The sequence below is a fragment of the Elephas maximus genome, chromosome 21 (genome assembly GCF_024166365.1).
Source record: "Elephas maximus indicus isolate mEleMax1 chromosome 21, mEleMax1 primary haplotype, whole genome shotgun sequence".
Lineage (NCBI taxonomy): Eukaryota > Metazoa > Chordata > Mammalia > Proboscidea > Elephantidae > Elephas > Elephas maximus.
In genome coordinates this window covers 16226634-16242465 of record NC_064839.1, presented here as the reverse complement: position 1 = coordinate 16242465, position 15832 = coordinate 16226634, and the positions used below count along the sequence as shown (strand labels likewise).

At 41.0% G+C, this 15832-nt stretch overlaps 1 protein-coding gene across 4 annotated transcripts in view; it reads right to left on the bottom strand.

Moving 5' to 3' along the window:
- The window catches only part of LSM14A (LSM14A mRNA processing body assembly factor), a 47732-nt gene extending 32831 nt beyond the window's left edge, over window positions 1-14901 (bottom strand). For 2 of the 4 annotated variants that reach the window (XM_049863718.1, XM_049863719.1), the window contains exon 1: window positions 14577-14901. In XM_049863718.1, the coding sequence (XP_049719675.1) occupies window positions 14577-14697 (121 nt within the window). In that variant the 5' untranslated portion in view covers window positions 14698-14901. The remainder of the gene's footprint in view (window positions 1-14576) is intronic. The other 2 variants (XM_049863716.1, XM_049863717.1) reach the window with 1 other exon arrangement.
- Window positions 14902-15832: the final 931 nt, after the last annotated feature.

Here is a 15832-nt window from a genome sequence, read left to right as displayed (position 1 = left end):
TAAAACTCTTAGAAGAACAAGCAGGGGCAACACTATCAGACCTTGTTTTCAACAATGGGTTATCTAACATAACAAAAGCACAAAGACCAAAACATGACATAAACCCCATAAACACTGAAAACATCTCTTCATCAAATGTACTTCACAAAAAAGTGAAAGCCAAGCAATAGACTGGGAGAATATCTTCAGAAACCACGTATCTGACATGAATCTAATAACCCAAATGTATATAAAATTCAACAACTTAACAATCATAAAATGGGCAAAGGAACTGAATAGACAATTCACTAAAGAAGACATTCAAATGGCCACCGAACATATGAAAAGATGCTCAGTGTCATTAGCCATCAGAGATGCAAATGAAAACCACGATGATACCATTTCACTTCCACTAGGATGGCTTGGAAACCCTGGTGGTGTAGTGGTTAAGAGCTACGTCTGCTAACCAAAAGGTCAGCAGTTTGAATCCACCACATGCTCCTTGGAAACCCTATGGGGCAGTTCTACTCTGTTCTATTATAGGGCTGCTATGAGTCGGAATCAACTCGACAGCAATGGGTTTTTTAAGGATGGCTAAGATAAAAAAACAGAAAGTAACAACTTACCCACTGCTGGTGGGACTGCAAAACAGTGCAGCCGTTGTGGAAAAGAGTGTGGTGGTTCCTCAAAAAAAGAAAAATAGAACTACCATAAAAAAAACCAAAACCCATTGCCATCGAGTTGACTGCAACTCATAGCGACCCTATATGAACCTGCAATTCCACACCTAGGTATATACTCAAAAGACTTGAAAGCAGAGAGTAAAAAAGAGACTTGTACACCAATGTTGATTACAGCACTATCCACGGAGACAACCTAAATGCCCACCAACAGATGAATGGGTAAACAAAATGGGATGCACACATACAAGGAATACTACTCAGCTAGTAGGGGAAATGAAGTCTTGATACATGTAACAAGATGGATGGAGCTGGAAGACGTTACGTGGAGTGGAAATAAGTCAATCACAAACGGACAAATGTTTTATGACCTCACTTACATAAAATGACAAGAAAAGGCAAATGAACACAGCACAGAGTTTATTAGTGGCTACCAGGGTGGGACGGAGGGGAGAAGGGGAGGTTAACAGTGATGGAAATATTGCATTGAATGAGGATAGGGTTGCAGAGCCGATTACTGTAATTTCTGTAAGTTATACACCCGTAAAAAGCTGAACTTACAAAAGTGTGATTATATTTACAAAAAAAAAAAATCCATTATAGATACAAATTATTCAAGCTGATATATACTAAGTACTTTAAAGTTAAAAGTAATTTATACCCTAATAAAGCTGTTTTAAAAAAAGCAAAACAGAAAAATCCTATTAGCAACAGTTGCTAACGTGACTTGATAAAATTTCACTTAAGTTCCTGTTTAAAAAAAAAAAAAAAAAGAAACCCACCACCTTAGGACAGGAATAGATTACATAACCTTCCCCAACATGGATGTCTCACCATCCAGCATGCACATATGGTCACTGAACGCTATCTTTAGCACGGCACCTCTGCTCTTGACTATGCCCAGGATCCTCCACAACTTCTTTGCTTTATCGTCTCCAAAGAGCTTTTTCACCAGCTTGGAGAGGGACAGCTATCAGTTATAAGAAACGCAGAAGAGGATCTGGAGACCTGACAAATTTTCAGGCGGTGTTCCAGTTTTTAACTCTATCTTCATCCTCAATTATTTCATGGTTTTCTAGTTTCCACTGCATCTAGTGATGCAAATTCTGGAGCCTTTTAGGAGTTTGTGGTGTAAATTAGGTTACTTCTTGGCTTTCCCCACTGCCAGCTTTCTCAATTCTGCTGAATAGTCATTTAAACTTATCCATTTGTGTTCCAGCTTCCAAAATTTTGTTCCTCTTGTCTCCTCTCCAAATCTACTTTGTCCTCTGTAAGTTTACATCTTAAAAAACAAACAAACAAAAACCCTGTCCTGTCATTTTAGTAGTGTTATCAACCAGAAGGAAAAGTAAAGGCACATCAGATTTGCCATTTTTATCTGGCAGTAAAATTTAATAACACATAATCTGCTTTCAGGTGGGTACTCTTCCTTGCAGCTGGTTTTATATCTTAATCTCCCAAATTATAAAACCAAGAGGCAGATTTAACAGGAGCTCCAGGAAAAAAGGGGGGCAGGGGTGAAGGGGAAGAAGAATAGAAAACAAGACAGAAGCTAATTAAAGAAGGAGACAATGAATGAAATTTATTAGGTTAAAGACACTTGAGTCTTCAGACTCACAAGGTCCACAGAGAATACCTCATGAAAAAAAACACACCAGTATAATATTTCTGATTTGAAGAACAAAGGATTCTAAAAGCTTCCAGAGAGAAAACTGACTAGGAATCTGACTGACATCAGCAACACCAGGATGTTAGAACACAATGAAGTGATGACTTTAAAACAAGAAAAGGAAGCCCTGAGTGTCTTTTAACAGGCTGGTCAGAGATAAGGCATCAGAATGGAGTAACAAAGGTGGTAGGTCATCAAATCCTGGATATATTTTGAAAGTAGAGCTGACAGGATCCGGTGCTGGATGTGAGAGAAATAAGAATTAATGACTCCAAAGTTTTTTGCCTGACCAACTTAAAGAATAGTTGCCACTCAATTAGATGGTGTATTAAGTTTCCTAGGGACTGTTGTAACAAAATACTACAAAGTGGGTGGCTTAGAAGAACACAAATAAATTATCTTACAGTTCTACAGTTCTGCAGGCTAGGAGACTGAATTAAGAGCACTGACAGGGCCATGCTCTCTCTGTCTGTTCTAGGGGAAGACCCCTCCTTGTCTCCGTAAGCTTCTAGTAGCCCTGGCGGCGTTCCCTGGGTTTTAAGTGCATCTTCACACGGCCACCTTCTCTGTTACAAGGATATCACTCAGATGGGATTAGGACCTATCTATTCAGATCTGACCTCATGTTAATTGATAACATCTTCAAAGAACCAATTTCCAAACAAGGTCATGGGTACAGATACTAGGGGCTAGAACTTCAACACATCATTTTGGGGGATACAATCCAATCCATAAGAGATAGGTAAAGCTAATGGAGGAACAGGTCTGGGACATGATGAATTTGAGATCCCCAGCAGACATCTACATGGACATGTTAAGATAAGTGTAAGTCAGGAGTGCTGGAGACAGGAATCAGTAATGCATAGATAGTATTTAAATCCATGAACTAGGTTAGTTCATGAAGACAGAAATATAAGACAAATAAAATAAAAATTAAAAAAGACAGAGGAAGAAAAGAGAGAAAATTAAGCCCTGGAGCTCCCCAACATGTGGAGGTTTAGGATTCGAGGAATCAGCACAGGAGACTGAGAAGCAACCAATAACAAGATCACGTGAAGAAAATGCTTCACTGAGAACTGCTGTTCAGTCAAGTAGGTAAGAACTGACCGCTGGACTTAGCAACACAGAAGTCTTCGTAAGAACAGTTTCTTATCTACGGGAATAAAAAGCCTAAATAAAGTGGTTTCAAAACAGAATAGACTCAAGTGGTGCAGACAACTTCTTCAAGGAGTTTTGCTGTAAAGGGAAGGACAGAAATGGGGAAGTAGATACAAAAGAGGATATGCAGTTAGAGTGGTTGTTTTTGTTTGTTTTTAAGATGGGAGAAATAACAGCTTATCTGTAAAAATACAGTAAAAAAGATACAGTAAAGAAGGAAAACTTGAAAATGCAGGAGACAGTAGAGAAGGGGGAAGACAGTCTACTGCACAAGTAGAAGGGTGGCCTTATATAGCAGTAAAAAGTTTATCTAATTAGCTGGAAAGAAGGTAGAGGGGTGAGGCACTGATGGAAGTAAGTGGGCATATGTAGGATAAGCTTATCAAAGTTATATTTCCTATTCTTTTTTCAGTTAAATAAAGAGCAAAGTTCACAGGCTAAAAGTGACATTGGAGGAGGAGGTCTGAGAAAAAGAGAGGATGGAAGAGCCATACAGAAAAGTGGAGTGAATGGACTATGGAAATGGAGGGTAACTGGTAGGAAAGGACCATGACTGCTGGAGTTAATGACCATAAATTTACAGAGAAATGGAGATGGCATGTCTATGTTGTTGTTTTCTCCAAGCTTGAACAAGAAAGCAAGAAAGGGGAAGCAGAATTAGAGTATATATACTGATTTTAACTACTGCTTATGGACTTTTTTTTCCCCCCCAAAATTTTATTTTGTTGTTGTTGTGAATATATACAGCAAAACATACACAAATTCCAGTTTCTAAATGTACCATTTAATAACACTGATTACATTCCTTGAGTTATGCAACCATTCTCACCCCCCTTTTCCAAGTTGTTCCTCCCCCATTATCATAAATTCACCATCCCCTAAGGTTCCTACCTTTCAAGTTGGTGTTGTCAACTTGATTCCATATTCCATATCTGTATTGTTACACTGATACATGTAACAATATGGATGGAGCTGGAAGACATTATGCTGAGTGGAAATAAGTCAATCACAAAAGAACAAAGAGCATAATGCTCAAGGCAGACCTATTTATTAATTAAGCTAAACTACTGCTTGGTTTTAAGATGACTTCAAGGGATATTTTTAGTTTCAGGTTTAAAGAATATCTTTGGTGATAGTTTCAGTGGTTCACCCAACCTTCATGGCTCCAGGAATTTGAAATTCTGCTCTGCAGTTTTTCCCCTTTTGATCAGGATCCATCTACAGAAAAATGAAAATGTTCAGTAATGGCAGCCAGGCACCATCCAGTTCTTCTGGTCTCATAGCAAAGGAGGCAGTTATTTATGGAGGCAATTAGCCACATATTCCATATTCTCCTCCTATTCCTGACTTTCCTTCTTCCTCTGTTGCACCAGGTAAATACAGACCAACTGTTGTGCTTTGGACAGCCACTTACAGGCTTTTAAGACCCCAGACGCTACACAATGAACTAGGAGGTAGAACAGAAGCACTAAACATATTAGGCCAATTAACTGGGATGTCCCATGAAACCATGACCCTAAACCTCCAAACCAAGGAACCAAATCCTGTGGAGATTTTGGTTGTACACAAGCAGCCTCAGCAGTTTTTTTTTGTTGTTGTTATTGTAAATATACCTATCACACAACAACTTTTTTGCCAATTAAACTTTTCACAGGAATACAACTTATTGACAGAAATTACAATAATTGGCTGTGCAACTCTACCTTTAATCAATGTGATTTTTCCATCACCCTTAAACCCACTTTTCCCCCTCCGTACTGCCCCTGGTAACCACCAGTAAGCTTTAGTCTCTTTATACTGGCTTTTGTCTTTTATATAATTGAGGCCATACAATATCTGTCCTTTTGTGGCTGACTTATTTCCACTCAGCATAATGTCCTCCAGCTCCATCCATACCGTTACATGTATTAAGACTTCATTTGCCCTACTGACTGAGTAGTATTCCATCTTATGAGTGCACCACATCTTGTTTACCCTGATGGGCATTTACATTGTTTCCACCTTTTCGCTATTATGGAGAATGCTGTAATTGACATTGGTGTACAAGTCTCTTTCTGAGTCTCTGCTTTCAAGTTTTTTGGGTATATACCTAGGAGTGGAATTGCTGAGTCACACAGTACTTCTATTTTTAGAAACTACCAGGCTGTTTTCAACAATGGCTGTACCATTTCGCACTCCAACCAGGACCGGGTAAAGGTTCCAATTCCCCCACATCCTCACCAACATTTGCTATCTTCTGTTTTTTATCTTAGCCATCCTAGTGGGAGTGAAATGGTATCTCATTGTGGTTTGTGTGTGTCTGACGGCTAGTGATGCTGAGCATCTTTTCATGTGTTTGGTGGCCATTTGAATGCCCTCTTTGGTGAAATATCTATTCAAGTCCTTTGCCTATTTTATGATCGGTTTATTTGTCTTTTTGTTGTTAAGTTCTCAAAGTTTAGTATACATTTGGGTTATTAGATTCTTGTTGCATATATGGCTTCTGAAGATATTCTCCCAGTCAGTAGCTTGTCTTTTCACCTTTTTTGTAAAGTCTTTTAATTAAGTTTTTAATGTTTATGAGGTCCATTTATTTTGTCTTTTGCTGTTTGTGCTTTTGTTATTGTTAGATAATTCACTGTTGAAAGCTAGACCTGACAGTGTTGCCCCTACTTGTTCTTCTAAGAATTTTATAGTTTTAGTTTGCACATTTAGGTCCTTACTCCATTCTGAATTTGTTTTCGTTTACGATGGGAGGCATGGATCCTGTTTCACTTTTCTGCATGTGGAAATCCAATTTTCCCAGTACCATTTATTAAAGAGATTCTTCTTTCCCCATCAACTGGACTTAGCACCCTTAGCAGCAAAAATCAGTTGAGCATACATGTGTGGGTTTACTTCTGGACTCTCAATTCTATTCCACTCATCTATGTGAATACTGTTATACCAGTACCAGGCTATTTTGATTACTGTAGCTGTACAGTATGTTTTAAAATCAGGAAGTGTGAGTCCTCCTACTTGGTTCTTCTCTTTGAACATTGTTTTAGCTCTTCAGGGCCTCTTGCCCTTGCATGTAAAGTTGAGGATTGTTTTTTCTATTTCTGTAAGGATCTACTGTGAAAGACCTCTTTAAAGTGTTGAAAAGCAAAGATGTCACCTTGAAGACTAAGGGGCACCTGACCCAAGCCATGGTATTCTCAATAGCATCATATGCATGCGAAAGCTGGACAACATATAAGAAGACTGAAGAATTGATGCCTTTGAATTGTGATGCTGAGGAAGAATACTTAATATTCAATGGACTGCCAAAATAAAAAAATGTGTCTTGGAAAAAGTACAACCAGAATGCTCCTCAGAAGCAAGGATGACGAGACTACATCTTACATGCTCTGGACATGTTGTCAGGAGAGATCAGTCCCTGGAAAGGGACATCATGCTTGGTAAAGTACAGGGTCAGCAAAAGAGAGGAAGACCCTCAACAAGATAGATTGATACAGTGCCTGCAACAATGGGCTCAAGCATAACAATGATTGTAAGGGTGGTGCAAGACTGGGCAGTGTTTTGTTCTGCACTACATGGGGTTGCTGTGAGTCAGAACTGACTCAAGGGCACCTAACAACAACAACAACAAGGACTGCTGTTGGAATTTTGATCAGGATTGCACTGAATCTATAGATCGCTTGGGGTAGTGTTGACATCTTAACAGTATTAAACTGTTCAGTGCAAGAACATAGGACATCTTCCCATTTATTTAAGTGTTCTATAACCTCAGCAGTGTTTTATAGTTTCCATTACATAAGTCCTTCACATTCCTGATTGATTGGATTTATCCTTAGGTATTTTATTTTCTTAGATGTTACTGTAAATGGAACTGTCTCCCTAACTCCCCTTTCAGTTTCTCACTACTGGTGTATAGACGCCCAACTGATTTTTGTTTGTTGATCCTGTATGCTAATGGAGCTTAAGCAGGATAAAGAGAAAAGTTAGGTTATGAGAGTGAGGGACAGTGAGAGGTGGCCTATAGTGTAAACAGACTGCAGACCATAGGAGGTCTGAATGACTGATGGAATTGGTGCACTACAGAAACTAACACAGACACAGACAGAAATGGTATATGGAAATAATGGAATACAAAAAAACCCAAAGCCATTGCTGTTGAGTTGATTCCAACTCATAGTGACCCTATAAGAGAGTAAAACTGCCCCATAGGACTTCCTAGACTGTAATATTAATATTACCAGGAGCAGACTACCAGGTCTTTTCACCCAGGAAGCTGCTGGGTGGGTGTGAACTCCCAATGCCAATCTTTCTGTTAGCAGCAGAACACTTAACCGTTGTGCCACCAGGGCTCCTTATCTTTTTTTTTTCTTTAATAATTCAACAGTACATACACCAATTCAACAGTTTCTACACATACAATTCAGTGCCACTGATTACACTCTTCCAGTTGTGCAACCATTCTCACCCTCCTTTTCTGAGTTGTTCCTCCCCCATTAACATAAACTCAGCATTCTCTAAGGTTCCTATCTAATCTTTGAAGCTGTTGTCATCGATTTGATCCCATATAGTTCTTATAAAAACATAAAGCTCAAGGCAGACATTTTTTACTAGGCAAGCTAAACTACTATTTTGTTTTAAGAAGATCTCAGAGAATATTTTTGGTTTAAGGTTTAAAGATTATCTCAGGGCAATAGTTCCAGGGGTTCACCAGCCTCCCTAGCTCCAGAAAGTCTGGCTTCCGTGAGAATTTGAAATTTTGTTTTGCATTTTCACCCTTTTGATCAGGATTCTTCAATGGAATCCTTGATCCAAATGTTCAGTAATGGTAGCCAGGCACCACCCAGTTCTTCTGAGGGCTCCCCACTTTTTAATATTACATTTAATTCTCAGAATGACTGTGAAAGATAGGGATTATTATCTTTAAAGATGAAATTAAATTTATGACATCAAAAGCATAAGCAACAAAAGAAAAAATAGACAAACTGAGGGTGGAACCATGCAAAAAAGTGTACGGAACTCTAACGAGGCGATCACTCAGTTTCGCAATCCCACTAGGCTTAAAAGAGAGCCCATCACAGAGTAGAAGAGGACTTCCTACCACGAACAAAGAAGTGCTGGGGCGGAGCGCATTCTGTGGACTTGAGGTTCCTGTGCTAAGAAAGTCTAGACAGAGCAAGCTGTAACATGTGAGATGGTAAGAAGCAGCAGCAGATAAATGGTTATCAGTAGAGGCAGCAGAACCAGAAGACCGGCAATAGATACTGCAGTGGGTTTCGCGGCCCAAAAAGTGAGGAAACTGAGTGCCTTTGGGTAGAAGCCTTGCTGGTGGAGTGGGGTGTCTCTGGGCACTTCACAGGACCTAGGCTCTTTGATTCACAGAGAGAGCTAAGCACCTTCAGGCAGGAGGCCTACTGGCTGGTAGAGCGGGGTGCCTCCGGGCACTTAACAGCAGAGCTAAGAGCTTACAAAACACTTGCGTTGGCAAGACAGGCCGGGGTGGTTTAGGGGGCTGAGAAGAGGCCTGCTTGTGGGCACAGCTGAGAAGCTATCCTGACTGAAGAACTGAGTCACACTTGATTGTGAACTGTAACCTGTTACACTAATAAATCCCATAATTCTCAGTACGGTCTATGAGTTTTGTGTAGCCACTGCAACAAATTATCAGACCCAGGAGAGAAGCAGAGAATCGCATGGAAGGGACATGATGTCAGAATTGATAAAAAGGTTGGAGGTTGGAGACATTACCAATCTACGCCTCATAGCAATCAATAATCTTGATTCTCCTCCTCCCTTGTGAAGTTAGAGGTCAGACACCCCCACCAGGCCATTTTTAAACTTGGCTATCATACTTTTTAAATTTTCAGACGCAGGTACAAACCTAGATAAAAATATAATTGGAATTTTCAACAACTATTCACGAATGTCACCGCTTTTTAATTTTCTCCAACACCTGAACTGATCCTTCTCTTAGACTTTAAATGAAAATTATATGCTTCAGTCATAAAGGAAAAATTTACCTCCCCAATAATGTCAACTTTTTCCTAAGATTTCATTTTCTTATACTCCTACTCACTGAAATTCTCCAAAATCTTTTTTTTTTGGCAGGGGGGAGCAATCCTTCTTAGATATTTGAATTTTAAAGAGAGATACAATTGTGAACATAGAAAAGTATTACTTAGAGATATTTCAAAGAGACTATTACAAGATTAATAAGCTAAGACACTAAATCATTTTCATTTACTCATTCATTAAATCAATATTTGTTCATCCCAGGAGTTCAGACTTTGAAGGGGAAGAAGTTGAAGATGAACAATAACCACATATGCAAATGAGCAAAGAGGATTTAAGTCACAATTAGGGTTATAAAGAAAGCAAACTCTGCTGTGACAAAGGCTACAACAAATAAAACTGCCATCCAGATACAGCTACACACTCAGGTCGCCTTTAGGACACAATGACATTTACTGAGATGGGTCTCAAGCATCAAAGTTCATCAGATAAAAAGGGGTGCTTTAAATAATTTTAATAATCATGTCTTCAGTATTAAAATAATTTAACATTATTATTAAATATACTTATAAATATACTCTATTGCCATGAGTTGCAGAGTAGAACTGCTTCAAAGGGATTTCTTGGCTGTAATCTCTATGGAAGCAGATCACCAGGCCTTTCTTTTGCAGTGCCAACCTTCAGGTTAATAGCCAAGAGTAAATTGTTTGTATTAAATACATATTTAATATATAGATAGAAAGTATTTACACAATATATTAAATCAGAAAAAAGAGTTAATATTAAAATGCTGTTTTATATATTTTAGTACATGCCAAACAACAGGTATAAACGAGGTCTTTCCACTAGGGCAGATCAGGCCATGTAGTCACCCTAATACCGCATCATACTACATCAAATGCAAATGGCCAAAATCTCAAGAATTGTTTACAGTTCCACACGGATTTAAATGATAATACCCAAATAAAGAACCTAAATTATAATCTGGATCATATAAACCAAACGAATCTCTCACTAAATTTAAATATCTAGTTACCTCATATCACACACAAAACCAATTTCAGGCACATTATAGACCTAAATATGAAGAAGCAAAAAAAAAAAAAAAAAAACCTTTGAAAAGATAACGAAAGTATCTCCATGACCTTGAGTTGGCGTAAGGAAAAATTCCTTTAAAAAAAAAGACATTAGTCATAAAAGGCTAATAAACATGTCCATATTAAAATTAAGAACTTCTGTTCATCCTTTTCAATGTTCATCCATTAAATGGGAAAACATATTTACAATACATACATCCAGTATAAGAATTCATAATCAAAATATACAGCTCGAGAAAAAGACATGCATTTCAATAAAAAATGTGCAAAAGATTTCAAAGGTACTTCATGAAAGATGAAATCCTAATGGCCAATACATGAAAAAGTGTTCAAATCAGGGAAACAGAAATGAAAACCATGTACCACTACATGTTCATCAGACTGGCTAGAATTTTAAAATCTAAGACCAAGTATTGTTGTTAGCGAGGATGTACTTTCTAGCATGTGTGGTTATATTTCACAACTAATGAAGGAAAGAAATGGGGGAAGAAAAACCCTGAAAAGTCTAATACTTTACTCAAAGAGAGTAATTCTTCACCCATAGTTTGAAAATAGTAACAAGAATCTCTAAATTTCAATATACAGGCAATCCCAAGGTTACGAATGAGATGGTTCCTAAACGTCTGTTTAAACAATCTGTAGATCGGAACAGTTGTGTATGGTTCTTATTTAGCCCTACTTTTTTTTTTTTTTTTAGAGCAAAGAAAGGAGGACACCTGGTGGTGCAGTGGTTACGGCTGCCAACCAAAAGGTCAGCAGTTCAAATCCACAGGCTGCTCCTTGAAAACCTTACGGGGCAGTTCTACCTCTGTCCAGCAGGGTCACTGAGAATTGGAATCGACTCCAGGGCAGTGGGATTGCCCTCAGTGCAAGGAAATGGCTCCAAGCCTTTTCAAGGATGTAAAAGTTTCAGAGACAGCAGGTGAAGGTGAGTGTGAGGAAGAGCTTGTTTCGAGTAGCTGTTTGTTCAACCGTTTCAAAGTGAGGGCAAATTTATGAGGCAAGTTGTCCCTAACTCGGACATTAATAACCCAGGGAATCTGCGCATACATACTGTATTCTAAACTGGATAAATTTGTGGTTTTAATCAGAGTGTTGTTTTTCCTTTTTCCAAATTTTCGAAAAAAGGTAGATTTTTCAGACATCGTATTACTCAACAGGTCACGTAAACTCTAAAATTTTAAGACCAAAGGCCCCACTTATAATTTAGAAATCTGAAATAAGTAAAGAGGCCAGCATTGACTGGACAGTTGCAAAGTAGTTTTAGATTACAGAACACTATGTAAAATAATACATCAAGATTTGGTACGGATTTGAAAATATGATTAAATTCCCCAAACCTGTTACACAAAAAAGCATATATGAATGCATGCAAGATTAAATATCAAAGCCACGGTACAAATGATTAAAAAAATCTTCAGTGCTGTATTCATATTTATATTGTCTTGATTCAAGGAACGAATTACGTTTGGCACATGAACTTAATTATTACACACTAACTAATGAAATGTTTATTGACTCTAGAAGCTATTGAAAAGACAAATTTAAAAATATAAATGCTTTTAGGTTCCTGTTTTAACAAATATGTTCATAATTTTAAAAAAGGACTGAAACTAATACTTCAGAAATCTTAAAAATGTATTTTTTTTTTTTTTTTTTGAGTGGTAAAGGTTGTACAGCTAACTCACTGGTAGGTAAGTTACTCAGCTGGCAAGATATCTTTAAGTTCACATTAAAAAAACAATGAGTCGGAATAGACTGACGGCAATGGGTTAAAAAGTTAAAGCACTTTAATCAGAAATACTGTTTCAAACTTGTATGTGGCTCTCACCAAGAACTTTAGGGAGCATATAATTTCATAAAGCCATAAAATCCAAAACACTATACAGCTAAACATCTGTTATGGATTGAACTGTGTCCCCCAAAATATGTGTTGTAGATCCTTACCTGTGGTTATAATCCTACTTGAGAATAGGGGTTTCTTTGTTACGTTAATGAGACAGTATTAACGTAGAGTATACCTTAAATCTTTTGAGATTTAAAAAAGCAGATTAAGCAAGCAGCAGGAAGAGATGGGGGAAGAAAGATGCCACACCACATAAAGACCAGCAAGGAACCGAGAAAACAGAAGCTGAAAAGAGACAAGGACCTTCCCCTAGAGCCCAGAGAAAGAAAGCCTTCCCCTTGAGCCGGCCCCCTGAATTCAGACTTCTAGCCTCCTGAACAGAGAAAATAAATTTGTTTGTTAAAGCCACCCACATGTGGTATTTCCGTTATAGCAGCACTAGACAACTAAGAAAACATCCATCTGTTTAAAAAAAAAAAAAAAAAAGGAATTTAAGATAATTTAAAAACAAGGCCAAACAAAACCTGACTTGGGCTACTTAAAAAGCATCACCAGGCAAATCTTTAATCATCGCTAAATACTATCATGAACCCTGAACTATCGTGGATTCCTGAAGAAGCTGATGAAGAGCTAGTTTACAAGTGTTTTAACGAGGCAATGTTTCACAAGAAAAGAGGGAAGTTTTGGGGTACTCGTCACTGTTTTCTAAATAGGCTTGGTAATTTTTTAAAGCATACAATTCAATGATTCTAAATAAAGTTGTGCAACCATCACCACAACCCAACTCTAGAACATCTTGGACTGCTCTTGCATAACTGGCTGGAATTTACTCAGTAGGAAGGGATTCCAAAACACAGTGGCCAGGGAGCAAGCACCAAGGCCGCTAAGATCTACCATATGTACTCGATCGAGCTCCTCCTATGAGATGGTGTACAGTTCTGAACCATAAAGATTTCCTACCCAAGCGTAAGATCTGCCCCAATACCAGTGTTATTAAAAAGCTCTACCGGAGGATCCAACAACAACAAAAAAATGTTACTAAATACTTGTTTGATTTTGTGAAATGATTCTCCTACCATCAGTTAAATATTTAAAATTTTTTTTATGACTTTAGAAAATTTACTTTCTAACCCGAGACTTGAACTGCTTTCTACCCTACCAGGCTGTTCAGTCCAGAACTACCAAGTACGCTGGGGAAATTACCCTGGACTTTGCTTGCCTCTCCAAGTCTCCCAACTGTTTTGAGAATTTCCTTCAAGACGAAGGTGTTAAGGTTTATTTTCTTTTTGGTTTTACGGCATAGCAAAGGCCCAGTACGTGTGAAAGGAAGCAAAACTCCGATCGTGGCGATGCTAACCCCTCTGGGTAGGACCCCTCTCCTCCTCACATCCAGAGCCCCCTGGCCCAGCGAGGCTCCACCGGGGTCAGTCAGCGCACACCGACCCCTGAGATCTACCTTCAGAACAGGTTCCTGGATCAAGGCTGACCCCTCCCCTCGCCGGGTTTCTAGAAGTAGGGTAGTCGGGGCAGCAAGAGCATTTCTAATATGCACCTAAAAACATGCTTGCACAACAGGCTTTGAGAACGGATTCCGGTTTAACAAGCAAATACCATTTTTGAGACAAGTGGGACGTGATCTGCTCGATGATTCCAATGGCCTTTTGCGATCGTTTGCGTCGCAGAGCACACCCAAAGTTTTGGCTCAGTACTCACACTTCACCTGAGGAACAGCTCAACGAATCGAAATTAAGAACGTGAGAAAACGGGTGCCATGGCACGAACAAAACCGCACTCAGCTCAAGGTGGGCGGAAACATTCTCTGAACGCCCAGGCTTTGTTTTCTGGCCGGACAACAGAACCACCGAATCTCGGAGTTGGAAGGCTCGGCCCTCCGTGTTCTCCCGGCCGCTCTCCGCCTTCAGGGCCGCCCCGCCCACCCCGCTCTCGGCCCCGCAGGTCCCCGGATTTCAGGCGCGGACCCCGGGGTGGGCGCCAGGAAGCCCCGAGGAGGCCCGGGCCCGGCCGGCGACGCCGGAGCCAGGAGGGAGGGAAGGCAGCGGCCTACGGGGAGACGACGGAGGGAGGAGGCCGAGAGCGGGGCGCGGCCCCCAGCGGGCGCCCGGCCCGGCTCCCCCACCCCGAAGCTCGCCCCAGCGCACCTTTGGCGAGGGCTACGGTAGAGTTCTCAGTGTCGATGGTGTAGAGAATGCCCTCGTAGCGGATCTCCGCCTTGGAGATGAGGCTGATCTTGCTGCCGATGTAAGGGGTTCCTCCGCTCATGGCGCCGCCGCCGCCGCTCGGGGCCGCTCGCAGACAGGCAGATGCCACGCCGCCGTCGCCGCTCCGCACGCCCGCTCGCTCTTTCGGCGCCTACAGCAGCCGCCTCAGACCCAACATGGCGGCAACGCCGGCTCCGCTACCCTCCCCCAGCCTCCCGCCTTCAAGCCGCGGCGCCGCGGCGGCAGCGGCGGCGGCGGCAGCGGCGGCGCGGGGCATGCTGGGCTGGCGTGGCCGCGCTCTCGCGAGACTCGGCCTAGGGCTGGGCGACTCCGGCTCCTCCGCGGCTTCTGGCCTGGTGGTGGCTCGCCTTGCTTTGATCTAGCGCGACCGTGATTGTGCCGCCCGAGAGGGACTCCGAGGGAAAGATGACGGGGCTCCTGGCTCCAGGACACTTCGGGCTGGAGTGGAGGCGCGCGCGGCTGTCCGCCTACCTCGGCCTGGCGTCTGCCATTTCCAGACGCGTCATGTCTTATGAGCTACCATGTGTTTGCAAACTTGGGAAAATTGCCCACCTGCCTCCAAGCTCCCGACGAACTATTTACTGGTCATCCTTTAAGGTGATCTTTTCCGATTGTGGCTGCACCCCTCATGAAGCCCCCGTACAGCGTCTGCCTCCTTATTATCCAGTCGAGTCTTACCCCAGGCTGCTCTTGGAGGCTGGGACTGTGTCCCAAGGACTGAATCCTATCCCTCTGTCCAACACTTTGAGGTAGTCTCATCCAGGCACACGACTTTCAATGCCATTGTACACTGATCAATTCCAAATATTTGTCTGCAGCTTTGACCAGTTCTGTGAATCCTGGATTCGCATAAAAAAAAAAAAAAAAAAAAGCCTGCTCAACCTTGCCAGTTGGTGTATATTTGGATACCTACCATCTCGAACTTCGCATGTCCAAAAACATAAACCCCTTGCCCTGGAGTCGATACTGACTCATAGCAAGCCTTTAGGACAGAGTAGAACTGCTCCATAGGGTTTCCGAGCCTGTAGTCTTTACAGAAGCAGACTGCTACATCTTTCTCCCAGGTTAGCAACCGAAGCCTTTAATGCCAGCAGGGCTCCTTTCTAAAAACATACTCCTCTATCCCTGTGTTCCCCGTTGAGATAACTGGTACCATCCATTTGCTCAACTGCTCA